Genomic DNA, 23,573 nt, shown 5'->3' on the forward strand with positions numbered 1-23,573 from the left:
GAAGAACTTGAGCATCTCATCAGTGATTTTTTTAATACAAATTCTTTCTGTTCCGTAATGCTAGTTGGGTAGGAACTTGTTTGAGCACTTGTGGTGTCATCTGACCTTCAACTTCTGGTCAAAACAAGAGCCAAATTAAAGCAAAAGCATGATTTTTAAATTACTTTTCTTTTTTTAAATTTTTCATCCTATTTTTTAAGTATAACACGTAAAGCATGACTACATTCTGGTTTAAAAAGAAATAGAGGTTTACATCCAACAGAAGGTGAAACTACTTCAACACCACCCTCACCTCCACCTTCACCACACACTCTTTTTGGAGGTACCGGGTTGTTAATTGTTGTCAAGACCACATGTGTGTAGAGCAGAACTACCCTACAGGGTTGCAAGACTGTCTGACCTTTCAGAAGCAGATCGCCAGGCTTGTCTTCCCAGGTGCCTCTCTGGGTGGCTTTGAACTGCCAACCCTTCGTCTAGTAGTCGAAAGCTTGCCTGTTTATGCTACCCAAGGACTCCCGTGTGTATTCACTTTGGGATATATCTTCTTTTTCTATGACAGTATGTACATGTTTACATGCATACAAAGTTTTGTCTACTTTTATATAAATGAGAACATACCATTTTATTTTTGTAACTTGCTTTTTAGTTTAACATTTATTTTAGAGGTCTTTCCAGCGCGACATGTAGAGATCTGCCTGATTCTTTTTGAACTGTTGCATAGCTTTCCACAGTATGATTTATTTATTCATTTCCCTTGAGGCCGTGTCTAATATTTCACTATAATACTGTGCCAAGTGAACATTTTTGTATGTGACTAATGATGCACGTGCCATTTTTCCATGATAAATACCAAGAGAAATTAATAAGTCAGAGAATATATATATTTTAATTTTTTATGTACATGGTTAAATTACACTCTGAAATTACTATATACCACTTTATAATCCTACGAATGGTATTTGAGAGTGATTATTTACCACACTTTATCAACACTAGGTGTAGTTTTTTTTGTAGTTCTTTGTTTTATTTATTTTTTCGACAACTTGGGCAAAAGAATAGCTCACTTTTAACTTGCATTTTCTTGACATTGTCTGGTAGTGAGATTGAGCACTGTGTCCTACATTTATTAGCTATTTATAAGGCTCAGGTGATTTGCCTGTTCATACACTTTGCTTATTTTTTTATTATCTGTCCTTTTCTTACTGATTTGTAGGTACTCTTTGTATATCCTGAATAATGCTGTGTTTTTACACGAATAACATTCACCTTCTTGTTTGCCAATGGCTCCCTCTCCCTGGGAGGTATTTTCTTAAGTGCTACTATACCAATTTTTTTTACATGTTGCTATAAAAAAAAAAAATTCATTTACAAAAATACCTGGGGCGGGGCGGGGGGAAGGGAGTGACTGGCAAACAGATGTAGAAGGCACGTGTTATTTGTGTAAAAATACAGCCTTACGTAGACTGAAAATATTTTCTTCTGGTATAGCACTTGGCTTTTAACTTTGATTTAGGTGCCTTGTATTCCATTAGAAATTTAAAATTTTATTAACATATATTGATGTTTTGGCTTCTAGGTTTGTGTCTTGCTTGGAAGCTTTCTCCACAGGATAATAAAAATATTTTTCTATATATTTTCAATACTTTTATAGTTTACTTGTTTCTATAGCTCTTAAATCCGTCTGGAATTTATTTTGCATATCATATGAGGTATGAGGATCTACCTTTATTTTTTGCCAAGTGGATAACCACTAATTCCAAAACCATTCTTATTGTATAAATATGAATCTATTTCTAGGGTCTTGATTTTGTTTCATTGGCCTATTTATATATTCCTGAGACTGGAATATAGCTTTGTGATATGTATTGATATCTGATAACGTTCTATAGGACAGAGTAGAACTGTCCCATAGGGTTTCCAAGGAACGGCTGGTGAATTCAACCTGTCAGCCTTTTGGTTAGCAGCCTTAGTAAGCTGTAGCTCTTAACCACTGTGCCACAAGGGCTCCAGTCTGATAGGGCTGTAGTTGTTGTTGGGTGCCATCAAGTCAGTTCTGACTCTTAGCCAACCCTATAGCGAACTGCCCCGTAGAGTTTCCAAGGAGCAGCTGGTGGATTTGAACTGCTGACCTTTTGATTAGCAGCCAAGATCTTAAGTACTACACCACTAGGGCTCCCTGATAGGGCTAATCACCCTTAATTTGTCCTTTACTAAGTTGTTGGCTATTCTTATATATTTCCTCTTCTTGATGAATTCTATATTCAGCTTGTCAAGTTGTATTAAAAATTACAAAGTGGATTTTGATTGGGATTATATTGAATATATAGATTTATTTGAAAATAGTTCACATTTTTATTCACTTTCTTTAGTTTTCCCGTATAGGATTATAGTTTGTCTTCATTTATTCAAACTTTCTTATATATTCTTAGCAAAGATTTTTCTTAGTATAAGTGTTATACATTTCTTGCCGGAGTTTCTTCTTTGCAGCTTTGTTGTTCCTTTCCCTTATTCCTGACTCTAATGTGAGGCTACTTCTAGTATTTCACAAATTAAGTATTTGTAGATATCTTGTAAATATTCTTTATCACTTTAAGAATAAGAATCTTTATAGCTTGCTCATTTTTCTTAGTGAAAAATGAGTGTTGAATTTTATAAAATGTTTTTTCAGCATCTGTTACATGGTATTTCTCCTTTAACATGTAATCTCAGCTTAATAGACTTCCAGTGTTAAACCGTCTTTGCATTCCTTGAATAAATGTTTCTAGTTCTTTTAGTGTACTGCTGGATTCAAAATGTTATTTTATTTGAAAATTTACACCTTTTTAATAAGTGAGAGCTAATTTTGTATATGTATGTGTTCAAGTGTGGTAGGCGTGCCATTCCCGTCTAGTTTTGGTGTCAGTTATGTTAATCTCATGCTTTTCATCTTTTCCTGTGCTATGACACAGCTTTTTGTTTTACGCTCTGACATTATATAACATATATTCTGTGAAAGTTTGAAGGACTTATTCATAAAACTGACTAGACTGATATCTTTTTTCCAAGTAGACCTTGTGAAAACCTCTTTGGTATCTTATGTGATGATTGGATCATTTATATTTTCCACCTTATTTTAAGTTTTGGTAATTAACACTTATTACAAAAACATGATTGTCATCTAGAGTTCTAAATGTAATAGAACAGAATTATTCATAGTGCTTTTATTTTATTTTTTAATTTCTATTAAAGGTGCCCTTAATATTACACCAAGTACAAAAAACTAAAACTTATTCTTTGTTGTTGTTATTGTTAGGTGCTGTTGCGTCGGTTCCAACTCATAGCGACCCTGTGCACAACAGAACGAAACACTGCCCGTTCCTGCGCCATCCTTATAATCGTTGTTATGCTTGAGCTCGTTGTTGCAGCCACTGTGTCAATCCACCTCATTGAGGGTCTTCCACTTTTCCGCTGACCCTGTACTCTGCCAAACATGGATGTCCTTCTCCAGGGACTAATCCCTTCTGACAACATGTCCAAAGTATGTAAGACGCAGTCTCACCATCTTTGCTTCTAAGGAGCTTTCTGGTTGTACTTCTTCTAAGACAGATTTGTTCATTCTTTTGGCAGTCCATGGTATATTCAGTATTTGCCAACACCACAATTCAGAGATGTCAACTCTTCTTCCGTCTTCCTTATTCATTTTCCAGCTTTCACATGCATATGATGCGATTGAAAATACCGTCATTTGCACCTTAGTCTTCAAGGTGACACCTCTGCTCTTTAACACTTTAAAGAGGTCCTTTGCAGCAGATTTATCCAATGCAATGAGTCTTTTGATTTCTTGACTGCTGCTTCCATGGCTGTTGATTGTGGATCCAAGTAAAATGAAATCCTTAACAGCCTCAATCTTTTCTCCATTTATCATGATGTTGCTCATTGGTCCAGTTTGTTTTCTTTATGTTGAGGTGCAATCCATACTGAAGGCTGTGGTCTTTGACCTTCATTAGTAAGTGCTTCAAGTCCTCTTCACTTTCAGCAAGCAAGCTTGTGTCATCTGCATAATGCAGGTTGTTAATGAGTCTTCCTCCAATCCTGATGCCCCGTTCTTCTCTATGTAGTCCAGCTTCTCGGATTATTTGCTCAGCATACAGATTGAATAGGTATGGTGAAAGAATACAACCCTGACACACACCTTTCCTGACTTTAAACCAATCAGTATCCCCTTGTTCTATCCAAACAACTGCCTCTTGATCTATGTAAAGGTTCCTCATGAGCACAATTAAGTGTTCTGGAATTCCCATTCTTCACAATGTTATCCATACTTTGTTATGATCCACACAGTCGAATGCCTTTGCATAGTCAGTAAGACACAGGTAAACATCCTTCTGGTATTCTTTGCCATTTTTGAATGATCATTTTTTAATATCCAAAACTTAGCTACTCTAATCTTGTTTCTGTTTCCTAGTTTGTCTTTGTTTCTGATCGTCTAACTATGAGTCAGAATCGACTTGATGGCAGCAGGTTTGGGTTTTTGGATTTAGTTAAAAACCCATTGCCATCAAGCTGATTTTGTCTTATAGCAACCCTATAGAACAGAATGGAACTACCCCATAAGGTTTCTAAGGTTGTAAATGTTTACACAAACTGACTGCCACGTCTTTATCCCACAGAGCGGCTGGTGGGTTCCAACTGCTGACTTTCTAATTAGTAACCGAGTAACCACTGTACCACCAAGGCTCCTTGGTTTTAGCTCACTGGAAAAATATTAAAGGCCTGAGAAGGTGTCAGGGCTACCATTGTATTTTCACAGGATTACAGCCATAATCACCAGACTGTTCTCATTGCATCTAATCTCTTCCCAGCCCATAAGACCTGGCAGATGAAACTCTCGTTGATATCATCTTAAACATCAGACTCCTAATTTTGTATCAGCTATTTTCCTCCATAATCTGGACACTCATTTTGCCTGACCTGCCTACCCTTCTCAGTACTGACACCCAGCTCTAGTCCAAACTAGACCCTCACTTTCCCAGAAGACACTTAGCTTTTTTCGTGCTCTTCAAGACCAGCTAAAAACCATTTCAGCTACACTGACTGCTTCCCTCAAGGAATTCCTGTACTTATCTGTAACATTTAATCACATACTGTCTTGTATGGTTGTCTTTAATATAAGAGTGTCATCTCTCCTTTGTACTAGTTTAGACTGAGTTTAGAATTAGCAGAGGATTCATTTTATACTGCTTTCCTCTGCCCCAGAGTCACTCCAAAAAAAAAAACTTGTTGCCATTGAGTCAATTCTGACTCATAGCGACCCTATAGGACAGAGTAGAACTGCCCCATAGGATTCCAAGGAGTGCCTTTGAACTGCAGACCTTTTGGTTAGCAGCCAAGCTCTTAACCACTGCGCCACCAGGGCTCCCTGGAGTCCCTAGATGGTGCAGATGATTAACATGCTCTACTCTTAACTGTGAAACCCTGGTGGCATAGTGGCTATGCTGAACAGGTCCGCAGTCAGATCTCTCAGGCACTCCTTGGAAACCATATGGGGCAGTTCTGCTCTGTCCTATAGGGTCTCTATGAGTTGAAATCAACTTAATGGCAATGGGATGGGACTGTTAACTGTTGATGAGTCCCTGGAGAAGGACATCATACTTGGTAGAGGGTCATCAAAAAAGTAGAAGACCCTCAATGAGATGGATTGACACAGTGGCTGCAACAGTGGGCTCCGGTATAACAGTGATCATGAGGATGGCGCAGGACTGGACAGTGTTTTGTTCTGTTTTACATAGGGTTGGTATGAGTCAAAACTGACTCGACGGCACCTAGCAACAACTGTTAACTGATAGGTTGGAGGTTCAAGTCTACCCAGGGGCACCTTGGAAGAAAGGCTTAGGTGATCTACTTCCAAAAAATTAGCCAACTTTGGAGTACAGTTCTACTCTGCCACATGTGGGGTCTCCATGAGTCAGAGTCTACTCAATGGCAACTGTTTTTTTTTTTTTTTTTCTCTGACCCAGAGCACCCAACATAGTGCTTGGTAAGGCCACCAAAAAAAAAAAAAAAAAAAAACACCCATTGCCGTCGAGTTGATTTCGACTCACAGCGATCCTATAGAACAGAGCAGAACTGCCACATATGGTTTCCAGGGAGTGCCTGGGAGATCTGACTGCTGAACTGTTCATCTTGGTAAGGCAGTACTTAGTAAATGCTTGCTGATTTAAATATTTAGACTAAGTTTTTTAACGTTCGTAAACTTGTGCTTCGAGGGTTTTTTTTTAATTGACTGCACCTGCTTTGGAATGACTACTTAATATTCTTTCATTATTTTCTGTGACATATAGTAACTCCAAGATGAAGCAACTAAAATTAAAGACAGTTTTTTCTTTTCTTTAAGCAGAATTTTGAAATTTGGTTGGCTTAATGTAGTGACAATTCATCTCTTTTGACAGTACATTTGAAATGGCGGAAGACTGCTGTTTTTTTTCTCCTTGCAAATAGCCACCTGCGTGTTGAAGTAACAGCTTTTGCTCATAGGTAGTTCTTTTATCACCTGGATTTCCCCCTAGGGCAAGAGAGAAGAGTAGCAAACTTTTAGCACTGATTTTCAAGGGGTCCTTTAAGAAGTCTGCAAATCTGAAAGGTTAGTTTTCCGTAAAGATTCCTTTGGGTACCTGTGAGACTCTGCAGTTATTGATGTTCAGGCTAGGTTTAGAAGCAGTCATCATCACTGCCCGCTTTTTGAAATACAGATTTTTTTTTTCTTCTTATTAAATTAAATGCTCTGTACTTAGCTGTGAAGGTAAAGGTCACAGTAAACAACCACGCTTCACATAGCTTTAGCCGTTTGCAGTTGTCATACTGTTTTTGCATAGATAACAGGTACTGGCTGACACTACGTTGACTTTAAACTAAATCCCAACTTTATTATGACAGAAGTATTTGAAAAAATCATGTTATAATAGGGGTATCTATTTGGGCGTGTCAGAAGTAGTCATTTTAACTTTACGTGAATATATTTTAAAGGTTTGTGAACTTCAGTCTGAAAATGCAGAGCTGCCGTAAACAAAAAAGTAACTAAATGTAACTTTGCATTTTGTATTCATGTGCTGTGTTACATCATAGACCATTTCACTTTTTGATCCATCAAAATATAATTCTTTAGATTTAATCAGTACAATAGAATGCTGCGTTGGTAAGGAATTTTTTAAATTCCAAAATACCAGTATAAATGTTTCACTATGTAATTCAAATTATGACATTTTCAACTTTGAGTTGCAAGGAGAGGTCCTATTAGTAAGACCTGCCAGTATTCACTTCTATAAAACAAGAAGGTTGGTCGAGAGTTCCATTTATTCAGTGTCACTCTGAATACATTGCCAGCTGTGGTACAGCTACAGGATAGGAGAGGCTCAGCAAAGAGGCAGGGAAGAAGGGCACCTGTGTTCAAAATTACTTTCAAAAGGTCACAGGCTGTATCTATGGCCTAAGTAGATGTCTTTTTCCGTGTTCCCTAAAGCTTCTTATGAAGAACATGCACAAATAACTTCCCTTTCTGAGGAAGGCATTGCACCTTTCTCAGGGTCAGACGCAAACTAGGATTTATGAGAATGCTCTTGGTACCTGAACTTTGCTGTGTCAAAAAGGAATGAATGAATAAATGAATTGAGTGAATGAATGCTCTTTCAGTGCTGAGTCATTTCTCCATTGATGTTGTTATAGAATCATGCTTGTGTTGATGGTAAAATGCAAATACAGAAATCTGTGTTGGGTCTTAGTTAAGCCTGTAAACAGAACTGAAGCCTAAATTGGAAAGGTGACAGCCCCTGATTTCATATCCATCTTAAATATGCTTTGTCACAAGAGGGAAACAAAACAGTGTCTAAAAATAGAATTGACTTTATTAGCCAGATGATATTTGACCTCTCAAAAAAAGTACCAGTTTTCATCTTCAAGATATGGTGTGTCTTAGAATTTCACTGTTAATTGCTGTGGGGCTTTATCACATCTTGGAGTATTGGTGGTGGGTGTTTTTCAGCATTTAATATATGGGAAACTCTACCTTGGCCATGACAGTTCTAGGTGAGAGTCCATGTCCGAAAAACTGAAATCGAACACGTTTAGCTGCTTGCCCAGAATTCTTTGAATTCCATGAAGCATGTTTTTATAATCTTCCTACATGGTAGCAGAAATAGAATGTACTGGTTTGAAATTATGACAGTAGAGTTTATCCCACTATCCTCTGCTTTTATTTACTTGAATATTCACATTTTGTTGAGAGTGGGCAAACTTTTCACCATTATTTATACTAGCGTATCAGTTGGGTCTCTTTGAAATTTAGAGTAAGCCATTCGGGCTGTGAGGAAATTGGAAATTATATTAACCTTTAGGTTCACTTCTCTATTCTATAATAGTAGTTCTCAAAAATGTAAGCCCTAATTAAGGTCCCTGAGACCACAATAGATGAAAGGTAGAAACAACCAAAATGTCCAATAATAGATGAATGGATAAGTAAAATGTGATATAAGATTACAGTGGAATATTATTCAACCATAAAAAGGAATGAAGTTCCGATACATATTATAACATGAATGGACCTCAGAAAATTTATACTAAGTGAAATACACCACAAAAACATAAATGTTATATGAGCCCAGTTATATGAAATGTCTAGAATAAGCAAATACATAGAGACAGAAAGTAGATTAATAATTACCAGGGCCTAAGGGGAAGAGGAAATGGAGAATTATTGCTTAATGGATACATAGTTTCTGTTTGGGGTGATGAGAAAGTTTTGGAAATAGGTAGTGTTGGTGGTTACACAACATTGTGAATATAATTAACAACACTGAACCATATACTTAAAAATGGTTAAAATGGCAAATTTTATGTTTTAAGTATTTTAACACAATAAAATTTTTTTAACGTCAACAACAAATGTGTTATTTCACCAATGCCTAATAAAAATTTTATTTTTCTTAAAAAAAAAAAAAAAAAAAAGTCTGACAGTACTGGGCAAATGGAAACCATTCCTGAGTTAATTTTGCTCTTAGTATTGTTTGCTAGAGAAGATGGTGTGGGAGAATTTTAAATTCCTGTTGACCAACTAGCACTCGCATGCACACACATGTACACACCATAATTTTTGTAGAGCTACTCAGTACTGTATTTAGGGGAGTGGAGAAGACAGATTAGAGAAGCATTTAATGAGTAAAATAGCTAGCTATCAATAGCAAGTTTGGCCCACCTTGAAAGCCCTCTTCTCATGAATCCCTAATTCCGCAGAAATGGTATGAGAGATCTTGCAATGAGTTAGGATTAGAATTTCTAACTGGAAGAGTAACGCTTAGATTTTGTAACAAGCTTTGGAAATGGTTTCCTTTGGAAGTTTCATTTGAAGAAATGAGAGAGGGCTGTTACCTGTGCTGAAGATTTCCTGTAAACTTAGATTACTGCTCATCGTATCTTTATGTATTGTTGTTTTTAATCGATAATGCTTTTCAAACTCAATTATGTAGACAGATGAGGTGTGTCCTTTCTGATTAAAACAATTCATGTATTGCAGGTATAGGGGGAGATTGCAGGACAGGGTTTTCTTTTGTTAAGAAATGACTTATTTTCTTGTGCATTCTCACCTGTTCCTGATACTCATTTATTACTATTAATTTTCTGTTTATTTTAAATCTCCACGTGTATGTTGAAGGCTTTTAAAGAAGGAAAATTTTACTGCTGAGGAAGTATAGGTTCTCTGAATATTTTTTTAAAAATAAGTTTTCATAACATGCCACATCAGGAGATGGTGTAGAGTTTATTTCATATATCCATTGCATAGATATTTTTTTTCCCTTAATTTAAGAAGTCCCATCAAGAAACTCTTGATAAGAGTAGAGGGGGTTCGAAGCTGGCAAAATGGACACGAAAACAGAGAGTGGAGGGAGGGAGGGGGCTGTGTCATTACGGGGAGAGTAGTTGGGAGTGTGTAGCAAGGTGTATATAAGTTTTTGTGTGACAGACTGACTTGATCTGTAAACTTTCACCTAAATCACAATAAAAATTATGTATTAAAAAAAAAAAAAACAACTCTTGATGAGGCATTCTGAATCCCTAGAGAAGGGGCATAACTCTGGCTCTTGAATCTGCTAACTGAAACCACCTTTAGAACTGTGAGCATGGAAAGTGAGATGCTGCAAAGGTAAACAATGTACAGATTATCATAGAGTGGAATTGACAAGCTGGTTAAAAAAGGATGATGCATTTCTAATTAGCCCACAGTGCCTTTAGTTGGAAATTAATTAGATACTGTTATGTAAATGTCATGTTAATTAAGCAAGAATATTGAAGTGTTATAAATCTGCAAAAGGAATGGCTATTTTTTTGTGTGTTAATGTTTTACAGTTACCATGAAAGGGCTGAGTGCAGAATATTTGTTTGATTATTAAGCTTCTGGCAGTTTTTAGCTGACTGACTCCCTGACAATCCATTTTCCCTAACTGATGTTGTAACATGATGTATCTGCAGCCAGTAAGGCTATTTACTGGAACCAGGAGCCAAAAATAGCCGGTCATCACAGTTGTTTTAACAGAAGCCTTCTGAGTAGATTGTTGATCTCTATTTTCAGAGTTAAGGAGAAATACTGTTTTTCTGTGTTTACCCAGCCTTAGGTTTTGAATGCCAAAGATAATTGCTAGCATAAATGCAGTTAATCTCCAAACCAGTGTTCTTTACTCCCTCCCTGAGTCATAGTCTTTAGCCAGCCTGGTAGGTAGGGTGGGATTCACATAGGTAGCTGGGAGTTTTTGATGTGCTCAGTAACCGTATGCCAGTATCACTTGCCATTGAGTCTGTTCTGACTTATGGTGACTCCATGTGTCTCACAGTAGGACTGCTTCATAGAGTTTTCAATGCCTGATTTTTCAGAAGTAAATTCCCAGGCCTTTTTCAACCTTTTGATTAGCAGTTGAACATGTTAACCATTTGTACCACCTAGGAACTTCAGTATTACCACCCCCCGCCCCCCAAAAAAACAAACAAAAAAACCCCAACAACAGACCTGTTGCGGTCAAGTCAGTTCTGACTCATAGGTACTCTATAGGACAGAGTAGAACTGCCCTGTAGGGTTTCCAAGGAGTGGTTGGTGGATTCAAACTGCCAGCCTTTTGGTTAGCAGCCAAGCTCTTAACCACTGTGCCACCAGGGCTCTTCAGTATACGCTGCTAAAAAGAAAATATAAGAGTTTTGCTACTTTGGCTTAAAATGTGAGTGTTGATAGTTAATGGAATACCTTTAGTTAGTCCTTCTGATTTGCAGGTTTGTATGTTAGTATGGAAAACCTTGGTGGTATGGAAAAACCTGGTGGTATACTGGTTTAAGAGCTACGGCTGCTATCCAAAAGGTCAGCAGTTCAAATTCACGAAGCACTCCTTGGAAACTCTATGGGGCAGTTCTACTTCATCCTATAGGGTCGCTATGAGTTGGAATCGACTCGACGGCAGTGGGTTTGGTTTTGGTTTATATTAGTATGCAGGTTTGTCTCCTATCTTCAACTTTGCAGGGCTGAAATGAGTACTGTTTTTCCCTGGAAAATCCACTTTCCTACTGCAAAGCTATAAAGATTTCTACTTGTTGGGAATACAGTTGAAGAATTTCATTTCATGGCTCTCATGTGGAATTGCAAATGCGATCCGTGGTGCTGCATTATGTATGACACCTTTAATACAAGAATAGAAACATTCCTAAAAGAAAAGGTAGGGTATTCAGACTTCATCTCACCACAAAGCCTGAGCTCCCACAAGCCTTAGTTGTTTACAAATTCCAAACTCTAAATTGTTGAAATGTGACATTGTTTCAGGAAAAAGTCCTCTGAATGTAATATCTCATGCAAGATGAATGTCCATTATTCAGTATCTCCAGATAATGAAAAAAAAAAAAAAAAAATCCAGCTATTTAATTTGCTTTAGCAAAAAAAAAAAAAAAGAGGGGTGGGGCAAGGCAAACAGAAAGCACTCAAAATGATTGGCTAAAAATTAGTTCAGGTTTGGTAATTTTGATATCATCTGGTTCAGAATTCCCAGAGGGCCTGTCATATTGAGCAAGGAACTTTAAATATGATTTAAAAAAAAAAAATTAAAAAACCCAAAACTGTTGTTTCAAACTCAGTTGCTACTAATGTAGACTGAAGTGTAATGGTTTGAGTTGTTCAGTGCTTAGAAACATTTGTTTCCCCAAAATTGATCCCACCAGACGCACACATGTGCTCCTGTTCGCGTGTACACACACACACACACACACACACACACACACGCACGCACATACGCTCTCTCTCTCACTGCATTGACCTGTAGAGCCTGTAGTTATGAAGAGAGTCCCTCACCTCACTTTTCAGTTATTAACTCTTGGCCTTATTTACTCTCCTGCTTGGAAAGAAGAGGAAGAAAGTCCAAATATAGGAGCAGAGTTTTCAATGATTTCTGGGGGTCATGTGCCATAACCCCTCTCTTAGTTCCCACCATGGCATTAAAAAGCCCAGAAAAGCCAGCTCTGTTCCTTTGAATGGAACAAATTTTCTGACTTTGAATGCTTACCATCAGCTCTCAAAATTACTTTGTTTGCTATAACTACATGAGATCCATTTTTTATTTTTATTGTTGTGGACAAGAACCTGAAAAGGTTTCCCTTTAGTGTCCCTTAATTTCCTGCATTCATTTTAGCAGAGTTGATTTGGAATTGATTATGTAAAGGTAGATACCATAATATTCTGTGACTACTACTTTTTTTTCCAGAGTATAGGAATTTTGGGTGATGGCACATTAAGTGTAGAATATATTTGCTGTGCTCCCATGCTTCTGTTCTGGGTTTTGAAGTGTTTCATAGGTTGTAGTTTGCCAGACCAAACTTAATACCAAGCTCTCTGTTTATAATATTGCCCAATTATCAAAGCTGGAATGTATTATTACTGCCAGTTACTCTTGCTGTCATATTTGTCTTGGCTCAACTGTGGTTCCATTTGTACATTACTATAATGTAGTGAATACATTGGATTGGGTTGTTAGTTTAACAAGCTCTCTGGAGGACACTTTCATGATGATTCATGTTTTGATATGCTAGGTAGCCTTAAAGTTATTTGCGTATTTGCCAAAACCTACAGAAATTCATTCACTAGGAATTGAAAAAAGAATAAACTCTCAAACTACAGATGAAATAAAGATACTCTCATTTAATAGTCATATAGGACATTGGCAAACCTGGGAGTTTTAATTCAAGTCTCAGCCAAATTTCTTTAGGAGTTTTTATTTGACAGTTTCTCCCTTTTCTTAAAATTTTGCTGGATGAGTTATTTTATGTCCTTTAAAAAAATATTTGGGTAGTTAAGCCATTAGTGACTCTTATACTCTATGCAGTTAACTATGTTGTGGGAACCAAGTGATCCTGGCCAGATACTGAGCTGGGGTTAAAGAAATTAAAGCTGGGGGTTATCAGAGATTGAAACTAACTAGTCTGTTAGTACATGGTGCTCAGCTGGTTTAAAAATGTACACTAATCTCTTATGCCCCATCCCATCCTATTGCATCAGAATTTCCAGTGATGGGCCTGGAAATCTGTATTTTAACAATGCTCTCCTGAACTTTCTGGGTGCTGGAAATGCTCTAATATTTTGATCTGATGGTGGTTACAAGTGTGTATATATGTTAAAACCCCTTCAGTGTACATTTCAGATGTGTGCACTTTGTTCTGGTACTTCATTCTATTTATGCCACACCTCAGTTTTAAAAAATATACGTTACTTAAATCAAGCAGCTTTAAGTAGCCACTTAATGAGCCAAAAGGTCGGCATCTTGAATCCACCAGCTGCTTCTTGGAAACCTTATGGGGCAGTTCTCCTCTGTCCTGTAAGGTCTGTGTGAGTCTGAATCAACTCGACCGCAGTGGGTTTTGAGGATTGTTGCTGTTACGGCTTTGGTATGGAAAGTGTGGGCTAATGGTGAGCATCATTAAGTACCCACTGTCCGTGTAGACATGACCCAAGAGTAGATGACAGTGCGAGTCTTGACCCCTGGGAGCATAAAATCTGGTGGAAGAGAAGGTGATAATGATGCATAGTATAAAACTTTGTAGTTTAGGAAGCCTTTTTGTATAGTTGATCTCTTCAGCTCAGTGGCTTATGGGCATTTTTATTAGCTCCATTTTTTTGTTAAAGAAACTGAAAATCATTTATCCAGAATTATTCAGCAAATAGGGAGCATAACAGGACTTAAACTGAGTGTTCTATAAACCCCATATTTTCCAAGAAAGAAGGATGCTTACAATTTTTTAAGTGCCTGTCTGTCTAATCTATCTATTTAATCTATCTATCCTGTCTGTCTGTCTGTCTATCTGTCCATCTATCTATCATCTAATCAATCTATCTAATCATCTATCTAATCTACCAGTCAATCACATGGAAGCAGAAGCTTCATCATTTTATGGAGCTATTATAGAAGCTAGTGCTCAGAGGGTTTTAGAGTCTGTGTTAGGTTTTCCTGCAGCACCTAACCTACTTGAGTGTTGCCTATTTTCATGTCACAGTTGTCTCTCTGGACCTCTGGAACTTCAGTAGGTGACGCTTTCTATGGTGAATGTGGCATTTGTAGAACAGTTTTCAATTGAAAGGCCCTGCTTTTGTGGCCTGGCTTTTCTGAATTCTCTAGTTCTCGCCTTCAAATTCTCGGAAAGCATTTCCAGGTAATGCTGGCCACTGATGAACTTTCTTCTTCCACTTGCAGTTAGTATTTATTACCTATACCGTATCCTTTGACACTTGATCATTTTCCATTCAGCTCTTTATTGCTGTCATGTATTGTTCAGTATTTATATACATAAATTTTCTCTTCTTAAGATTATAAACTCCCTGAATGTGGACTAACAACCATGGCACATAGTATTTGCTAAGGGCTCTTTGAAGTTAACAATGCAGTTACTTGGTTTCTCTTCCTTTTTTTTCCCCCCTCTCCTCTGTGTCTTTTTACACCCACTGAGGATTTCTGCGGAGCCCTGGTGGCACAGTGGTTAAGAGCTCGGCTGCTAACCAAAAGGTTGGCAGCTTGAATATACTAGCTGCTCCTTGGAAACCTTATGGGGCAGTTTTACTCTATCCTGTAGGGTCTCTGTGAGTCCGAATCAACTTGACAGCAGTGGGTTTTGAGGATTGTTGCTGTTACGGCTTTGGTATGGAAAGAGTGGGCTGATGGTGAATTTCATATTTGGGATCTCTAGGTCCCTAAACCCATGGCTGTTAGAGCCATAAGCTCTAGAAACAGGTCTCAGAGCTCTTTCCATCTTTCTTTCCTTTTCAACCTGTGACTCCAATGGTAGGTGAATGACAGCTGCCACAGGTGATACACAACTACGCCAAGTAATCACATTCCCCCTTTGTTAATCATAGTTACCTGGGGAGCGTTTTTTTTCTTTTTAAATACATACGTTACGTTTGCCTATGCATTCTACTTCCTTTCTGACCATCACCACTGCCTCTTCCAGGGCACGTTGAGAACCACTAGTCTGAATATTTATACACTAACTTTCTGTTTCAGAGGGTAGAGTATGGTCGGGGTGGGGGGGAGGTAGAGGTTGTGTCAATATCACCATCACGATTTATTAGTGACTCTAATTCTGCAGAATGCAATTATTGCACTACAAGCCTTCATCACTAAATGATTATATCTCTTGCATACTCTTGAATTACACCTATGCACCAGATCTTTGAGCCCACCAAAATTCCGTAAAGACCCTCTGCATATCATACTCCTTATAATTAAACTAGATATTCTTCCTTGGTCAGCAGTGCTCTCCTTACATAATTAAAATTATCTTTATTTCTTCTGTCAAATACTTTGTTGTTCCTTAAGGAATTCTTCCCTTTAAATGAAGCTAGTTTTGCAATAAATTCAAAGATGGGGTGACCACTGAAGTCAACCTAAGAGGTAGCACTTCTCTTATTTCTCTGTGGAAGAACTTAACTGCCCAAACTTGTGGTTGATTTCCTCTCACCTGGATCTGAATTCCAGTGAAAATTTTAGCCTTTAACTTCCTAACATTATATCAGACTCTCAATTATTTTTTCTAAAAAACATGCTATAATATAGAAAGACTGTGGATCAATAGACTATATTGCTGAATTGAAATTAGGTCCTTACAGTGAACCCCACCACCACTACCTTTCTCACTATCCATCCTTATGGATATTTGCAGGTTGACCCCCTGTTAGGTTCCTCTGTGTCCCAGTAGCTGCTGCTGGCATGTTGAAGATATGTCCTGACTGATGTGCCTGCCTTTCTGCTTCTAGGTGGGCCATGCACAGACACAGCTCATGTCTCGTTAGTCACACCAACCAAAAGACCCTGTGGTACAGGTATGTACATCATTCTTATCTGCACTCATTCTCATCGGAATTTTTCACAGAAATTGGAAACTGGTTCTAATGTGGTATCCTTACCAGGGTACTTAACTGTTTAATTTCTTCTATCAATTGTGAAGTAATGTAGTACATGCTTAGTATTGGAAGTGGAGTGTGAGCAGAGGTCATAATGGTGTTCTTGGGGGTTGGACTGACTGAATTAAATGTAGGCAGCTGGAACCAAGAAGGCCTACTTCCTAATGTCTGAACAATATTAGTAAGTCAGGAGAGGTCCAGAAAATGCTGATCATTCCTCGGTTTCTAACGTGTGGCTAATTTGTCTAAGACTTGGACCTACTGGGAAAAAAAGACCCACCCCACCTGAAAAAAACAAAACAGAAACTTTACTTAAATAATGGAGGCTAGAGGGCCAAAGATGCTGTGGTACAGTTAATCAGTGTTTTAACTTGACTACTAGTGTCCTAGTAGTTTTAGAAAATCATTTTCTCTCATTTGTGTAAAAGCTACAGGGTATGCTTAAATCATTCCTTTCAAATGCATCGAGTCCCAGAAACGTCTTTGTGCACCTGTGACATTTTTATTAAACATGAAGTCATGAATCTTGAAGCTCTCTAAAGAGCAGTCGTAATACCCATTGTTCCCTTAGCCTATAGCTTGATTTCTTTTAAACAATATTTGTTTTTCCTAATAGTGCTGCCTGCTATTTAAAATATCTTAAGGATTATATTGGAAGAGTCAAAATAATTATATTGTTTTTCTAAAGGTCACAGTCCAAGTATTTTTCATAACTTAAAAAAATCCTTTTAACACCCCAGCAGAAATAGCAGGAACTATTTCTGTGTACAGACTTACACTGAAGCCTCAACCCCTTTAGATGCTTTTATCTTGATGTTAAACTTCAAACAAGCCTGTCTGTACTGTTTCAGAGTAATGTCCGTACACTGAACTCTCACGAACTTAATTTTATTCTTCTTTTCCAAACGACCAGGCAGGGGTGTGTAAGGTAGTCCTAGCATGCTGCGGGCCTTCCCTGTCCCCACTACCTAACCTCTACTGGGTAGTTCCTGATTGAGATAGAAGAGAACTGTGCCCTGGAGTGAGACCAACCGCCCTGATTGGCCAGGGAAAGTCAAAGAGCCAGCTGCCTACCTACGCCACCCGAAAGCTTGGTAACATTCACAGCCCTTCGATTTCAAGTCCTGCACTTCACTTAAACAGTGTAGTCTTTCTTTTTTACATGCTACCTTGGCCCTCAGGGTAGGGTTCACTTGTTAGCACTATCAGCGTCTTCAGGTAGCAGTCAAGGAGTGAGTGTCAAGCAGATAGGATCATCCTGAGAGGTTTAGGAAAGGAACCCTGTGCTCCCCTTAGGCACTGTAACTAGCAGAAACCTCTCTAGAGTATCCTGTACTTACGTTCATCTTCCTAAACAGATCTGTTTCCTCCTCTCTGTTCCCGTACTACTTTGTGCATCTAAAAATAATAATTACATTTATTGGATGCTTACTACAAATTGCTAGGCACCATATGGTATCCCTTATATACATGCCCGCTTAGTCTTCAGGGCAGTTCTACAAGATAGTTATTCTTCTTTTACAGAAGGAAAAAAATCTGGCACTGAGAAAGTTAAGTATAATTCCTGAGATAGTATTACTAGTAAGTAACAGAGCCAAGATTGGAGCACAGATCTTTCAGATGCTGAAGCCTGTGTTCCTTTCCACTACGTGGTGTTGCTTTTTATCACATTTTATTGTGATCTTTCTACCTCTAATCAGACAGTGGAAAAGCCTATCACTGAATGAAATACGAAGAAAGACAAACAGATTTGAAAACGTAGTATGTAGGGAAGTTGTTGCTAGGTGCCATCAAGTCGATTCTGACTCGTAACGACCTTACATACAACAGAACAAAACACTGCCTGGTCCTGCACCATCCTCACAATTGTTGCTATGTTTGAGCCCATGTTGCAGCCACTGTGTCATAACATCTTGTTGAGGGTTTTCCTCTTTTCTGCTGACCCTGTACTTTACCAAGCGTGATGTCCTTCTCCAGGTATCATGCCTCCTGATAACATGTCCAAAGTCTGTGAGACGAAATCTTGCCATTCTTGCTTCTAATGAGCATTCTGGCTGTAGTTGCTCCAAGACAAATTTGTTCCTTCTTCTGGCAGTCCACTGTACATACTCAGTATTCTTCGCCAACACCATAATTCAAAGGCATCAATTTTTTCTTCAGTCCATAGAGCACATGTTAGAGGCAGAAGTACTTTTTCGGGCTTACTTATTCATTGTCCAGCTTTCACATGTATATTAGGCAGTTGGATCAGGCACACCTTAATCCTTAAAGTCACCCTCTGACCTGAGGCCTCAGTAACAATAGCTCTGTGGTGGATCTCCTAGAACACAGGACTTCAGGCTACGTAATCAGTAAATAACTACCTTAGTGTCATTTCTTAGAAGCTTTAGAGTGAGACTCTCCGAATTAGATTTTACCAAGCCCCTTTCAGCCAGTCTATCAGTACAAGGTTGGACCTAAAGCAGCTTTGAGTTTTAATAATTATGTATGTTGGAAAAAGGGTAGGCTGCATTAAAGTGGTCCTTTAAGTCAGTGATCTCTATAGAAGGGCCTACAATGTACAGTCTGTGAAATATGAGAAGAAAATATTAAAAGCTTTTTATCTCAGTCTTTTAAAATTCCTAATTTTAGGATTTATTTCATAATTCACATATTTGTTCATATAGTTTATAAATAGCAAATACAGTAAAACCTGTGAAAGCCGGAACCTGTATAAGGCAGAAACCTGTCAGAGAAGGAAAACACAAATATTTTCAACTAAAAGGACCGGTAGAGAAGTGGTAACACTACACCCTGTGAAAAGCAGAAAGCTTGTGAGACCCAGAAAAGCAAGGCAATCCCATGAGTTCCTGCTTTCACAGGTTTCATTGTATACTTACGTTAAAGGTACATGGCCACATTTTTGATAGATAGGAGTTTGCAGTCAGAAAACATTAGTGACCGCTTCTCTAGTAACCAGGTTATTTAGAGTACTGAGCTAAAGATTAGCATTAGAGCCATTATTAACCCATTGCTTTCAAGTCGATTCCAACTGATAGCAACCCTATAGGACAGAGTAGAGCTGCCCCATAGGGTTTCCAGTAGGGTCGCTACGAGCTGGAATTGACTTTAACGGCAACGGGTTTTTTTTTTGTTGTTGTTGAATCTTTACGGAAGCAGATAGCCAAGTCTTTTGAACTGCTGGGTGGGTTTGAACCGTCGACCTTCTAGTTAGCAGCGTAGTGCTTTAACCACTGCACGACCAGGGCTTCTAGAACCATTATTATGTGGTTTCATAAATAAAGTCCTGCATAGAAGCCGGGGTGGTTGATTAATCATTCTCAGTTATATTTCGAGTGAGTACTGTTTTTGATCAGGTGGAGGGCATTGTGATTTAGAGAGGTGCTCAGCATCATAGAGTGTTTTGGTCTGCAACCATGAAAATGAGAGTGGAAACTTTTTTTAAGAAATTGCTTTTTGATAACTGTGCATCTAAAAAGCAGAATTGCAAAAAGTAGCTCTAGTGGCAAATGAAAGATCAGTTTGTATTTGGGAACTAGTAAGAATTCTTTAGATGCTGCCCTTAAGCCACACAAAAATATTAATAGTCAAACTCAGTGTAATCTTTAGATAGAAAAAGGTATCAGCACCATGATTGTTTTGGTATTTAAGGCAGAGAAAAATTAAGTGAAGGTACGATAGGTTGTCCTCCTCCAGCCCCCCACCACCGCTCCCCACCCACCCCCTTTGTAAGAATATGAGATGTCTACAGTCAGCAAAGAGTTGAAAAGTACTGCCAAGTCCCTGGTTGCTTTTGGTTAGAATGTAATCGTCAAAACATATCACATCTTCATATTATTAGAGAGAGCTTATGTTTCTTTAAAGAGCTTGGAATGTTTCACATGTGACCCTTGTTAATTCTCACAGTATTCCTGCCAAGAACAAGTATATTGTGAAGGAAAAAGTTCACTTTCCTTGGCAGCAAACCACCAGAAGATTCCCTTTTGTCTTTCATTTTTTTGGTAAATATCTAGTTATATCTTAAGCCAGAATGTTTTAATCTGAGCTGTAGTCATCTCCTTGAGACAATTTTGTTATTAAGAAGGTATGTGGATATTTAGGTGGGTTTTTGGATATTTTTACAAAGTCATATTTTTATGTTTAAAAAACCTTGTGTAAAAGTTGCTTTTTCTTAAGATTTCTTATTTAAAGACATGTTATGTGACCTTTTGTCAAAAGATTCATTTATGGAGTTATAGCAAAAGAAAATGTTATTTTGTATTTCCTTTATTGGAGTTGCTTATCAGTGAACCTTAAAATTAGTTGTTAAGCTGCAGTGGGCAGGTAGAACCATGATCCCTCTCCAACAGCATCCTTGAACTGACAAACGCAAGGACTCTGGGGGAGAAGTCACATCCTAGTGGGGCAGTCACCAGCTCTTAGCCCTACCTTGAATATGCCAAAGAACAGACTTTTTAGCATATGCAAAAAAGAAAATTACTCCTCCCCTAGAGTTCACTACTCTTATTGAGGCTTTGTCTTTTAATTTTATGGTCCCTTTGTTTCTGAAGTTATATAAGAAAAAAATCATAGGCAAGTTTATAGACTTGATGTACTGTCAACAGACTTTTGCTTCACTATATCTATATTCTTGATGACCAAGGTGTGCCATGGTCTTTTCAGTTGTCTCGTATGCATGCGAAAGGTGGACAATGAAAAAGAAAGAATTGATATATTTGAACTGTCGTGTTGGTGAAAAATACTGAATATACCGTGGACTGCCAGAGAACGAACAAATGTCTTAGAAAAAATACAACCAGAATGCTCTTAGAAGCGAGGACTGCAATACTTCGGCTTGCTTACTTTGGGCATGTAATCAGGAAAGACGAATTACTAGAAAAGGACGTCATGGTTGATAATGTAGACCAGCAGAAAAGACAGAAACCCTCAGTGAGTTGGATTGACATGGCAGCTGAAACAGTACACTCCAATATAATGACGATCGTGAAGTGATGCAGGACAGAGCAACATTTCAGTCTGTAATACATAAGGTGAAGGAGCCCTGGTGTCTCAGTGGTTAAAGCCCTCAGCTGCTGACTGAAAGGTCTGTAGTTTGAACCCACCAGCCGCTCTATGGGAGAAAGATGTGGCAGTCTGCTTTTGTAAAGATTTACAGCCTTGGAAACCCTATGGGGTGGTTCTACTCTGCCCTATAGCCTCACTGTGAGTTGGAATCAACTCAGTGACAGTGGATTTGGTTTGGTTTTGGTATGCATAAGGAGCCCTGATGGCACAGTGGTTAAGAGATTGGCTGCTAAGGTTGGCAGTTCCAGCCCACCAGTTGCTCCTTGGAAACCCTGTGGGGCAGCCCTACTCTGTCCTATAGGGTCGCTGTGAGTCGGAATCAACTCGATGGCAATGGGTTTGGTTTTGGTTTGGTATACGTAAGGTCACCATGAGTCAGTGCAAACTTGGTAGCAACTAACAACAACACATCCATATTCACATTTACTCATCTATGTGTTGCCTAGGTGATATTTTTTTTCTGATAAACTTGAAAAATTATCATAAAAAATGTTTTGTGTATGTAAAAAATGTGATTATAATTAGTAGAGTAGCAAGTTAAAAAATCATTCTTGGGGCCATAAGGGAGCTGTAATATTGCCTGAGATGAGACTAGAAACTGCCCCATTAAACATCAAGGCCCCCACGTATCTGTCAGTTTGTCATACTCTGGGGGCTTGCGTGTTGCTATGATGCTGGAACCTATGATACCAGTATTCAAATACCAGCAAGGTCACCCATGGAGAACAGGTTTCAGCTGAGCTGCCTGACTAAGACAGACTAAGAAGAAGGACCCTGCAGCCTACTTCTGAAAAGAATTATCCAGTGAAAACCTTATGAATAGCAGCGGAACATTGTCTGATATAGTGCTGGAAGATGAGCCCCCTAGGTTGGAAGGCCCCTCAAAAGACGACTGGTGAAGAGCTGCCTCCTCGAAGTAGAGTCAACCTTATGACATGGATGGAGTCAACCTTTCGGGACTTTCATTTGCTGATGTGGCACAACTCAAAATGAGAAGAAACAGCTGCAAACATCCATTAATAATTGGAACCTGGAATATACAGAGTACGAACCTAGGAAAATTGGAAATTGTCAGAAATGAAATGGAATGCATAAACATCGATATCCTAGGCATTAGTGAGCTGAAATAGACTGGTATTGGCCATTTTGAATTGGACAATCATATAATCTACTATGCTGGGAATGATAAATTGAAGGGGAATGGTGTTGCATTCATCATCAAAAAGAACATTTCAAGATCCATCCTGAAGTACAGCGCTGTCAGTGATAGGAGAATATCCATACACCTACAAGGAAGACCAGCTAATATGACTATTATTCAAATTTACACACCAACCACTAAGGCCAAAGATGAAGAAATTGCAGATTTTTATTACCTGCTGCAGTCTGAAATTGAGCGAACATGCAGTCAGAATGCATTGATAATTACTGGTGATTGGAATATGAAAGTTGGAAACAAAGAAGAAGGATCAGTAGTTGAAAAGTATGGCCTTGGCGATGGAAACAGTGCCGGTGGTCAAATGATAGAATTTTGCAAGACCAGTGACTTCTTCATTGCAAATACCTTCTTTCAACATAAACGGCGACTGTATACATGGACCTCGCCAGATGGAACACACAAGAATCAAATCGACTACATCTGTGGAAAGAGATGATGGAAAAGCTCGATATCCTCAGTCAGAACAGGGCCAGGGGTCGACGGTGGAACAGACCACCAATTGCTCATATGCAAGTTTAAGCTGAAACTGAAGAAAATCAGAGCAAGTCCACGAGAGCCAAAACACAACCTTGAGTATATCCCACCTGAATTTAGAGACCATCCGAAGAACAGATTTGCTGCGTTGAACACTAGTGACCGAAGACCAGACGGTTGTGGAATGAAACCAAGGACACCATCATGAAGAAAGCAAGAGGTCACTGAAAAGACAGGAAAGAAAGAAAAGACCAAGATGGATGTCAGAGGAGAATCTGAAACTTGCTCAAGAATATCGAGCAGCTAAAGCAAAAGGAAGAAATGATGAAGTAAAAGAACTGAACAGAAGATTTCTCAAAGGGTGGCTCGAGAAGC

General features: G+C 38.5%; 1 protein-coding gene across 3 annotated transcripts in view; it reads left to right on the forward strand.

Moving 5' to 3' along the window:
* ZFAND3 (zinc finger AN1-type containing 3) overlaps positions 1-23,573 on the forward strand; it is a 391,346-nt gene that overhangs the window by 285,214 nt on the left and 82,559 nt on the right. For 2 of the 3 annotated variants that reach the window (XM_064285438.1, XM_023546106.2), the window contains one exon: positions 16,295-16,360. The exons of the other annotated variant lie outside the window; for it this stretch is intronic. In XM_064285438.1, the coding sequence (XP_064141508.1) occupies positions 16,295-16,360 (66 nt within the window). The remainder of the gene's footprint in view (positions 1-16,294; positions 16,361-23,573) is intronic. 3 annotated transcript variants of the gene reach the window in all.

The sequence above is a fragment of the Loxodonta africana genome, chromosome 1 (genome assembly GCF_030014295.1).
Source record: "Loxodonta africana isolate mLoxAfr1 chromosome 1, mLoxAfr1.hap2, whole genome shotgun sequence".
NCBI lineage: Eukaryota > Metazoa > Chordata > Mammalia > Proboscidea > Elephantidae > Loxodonta > Loxodonta africana.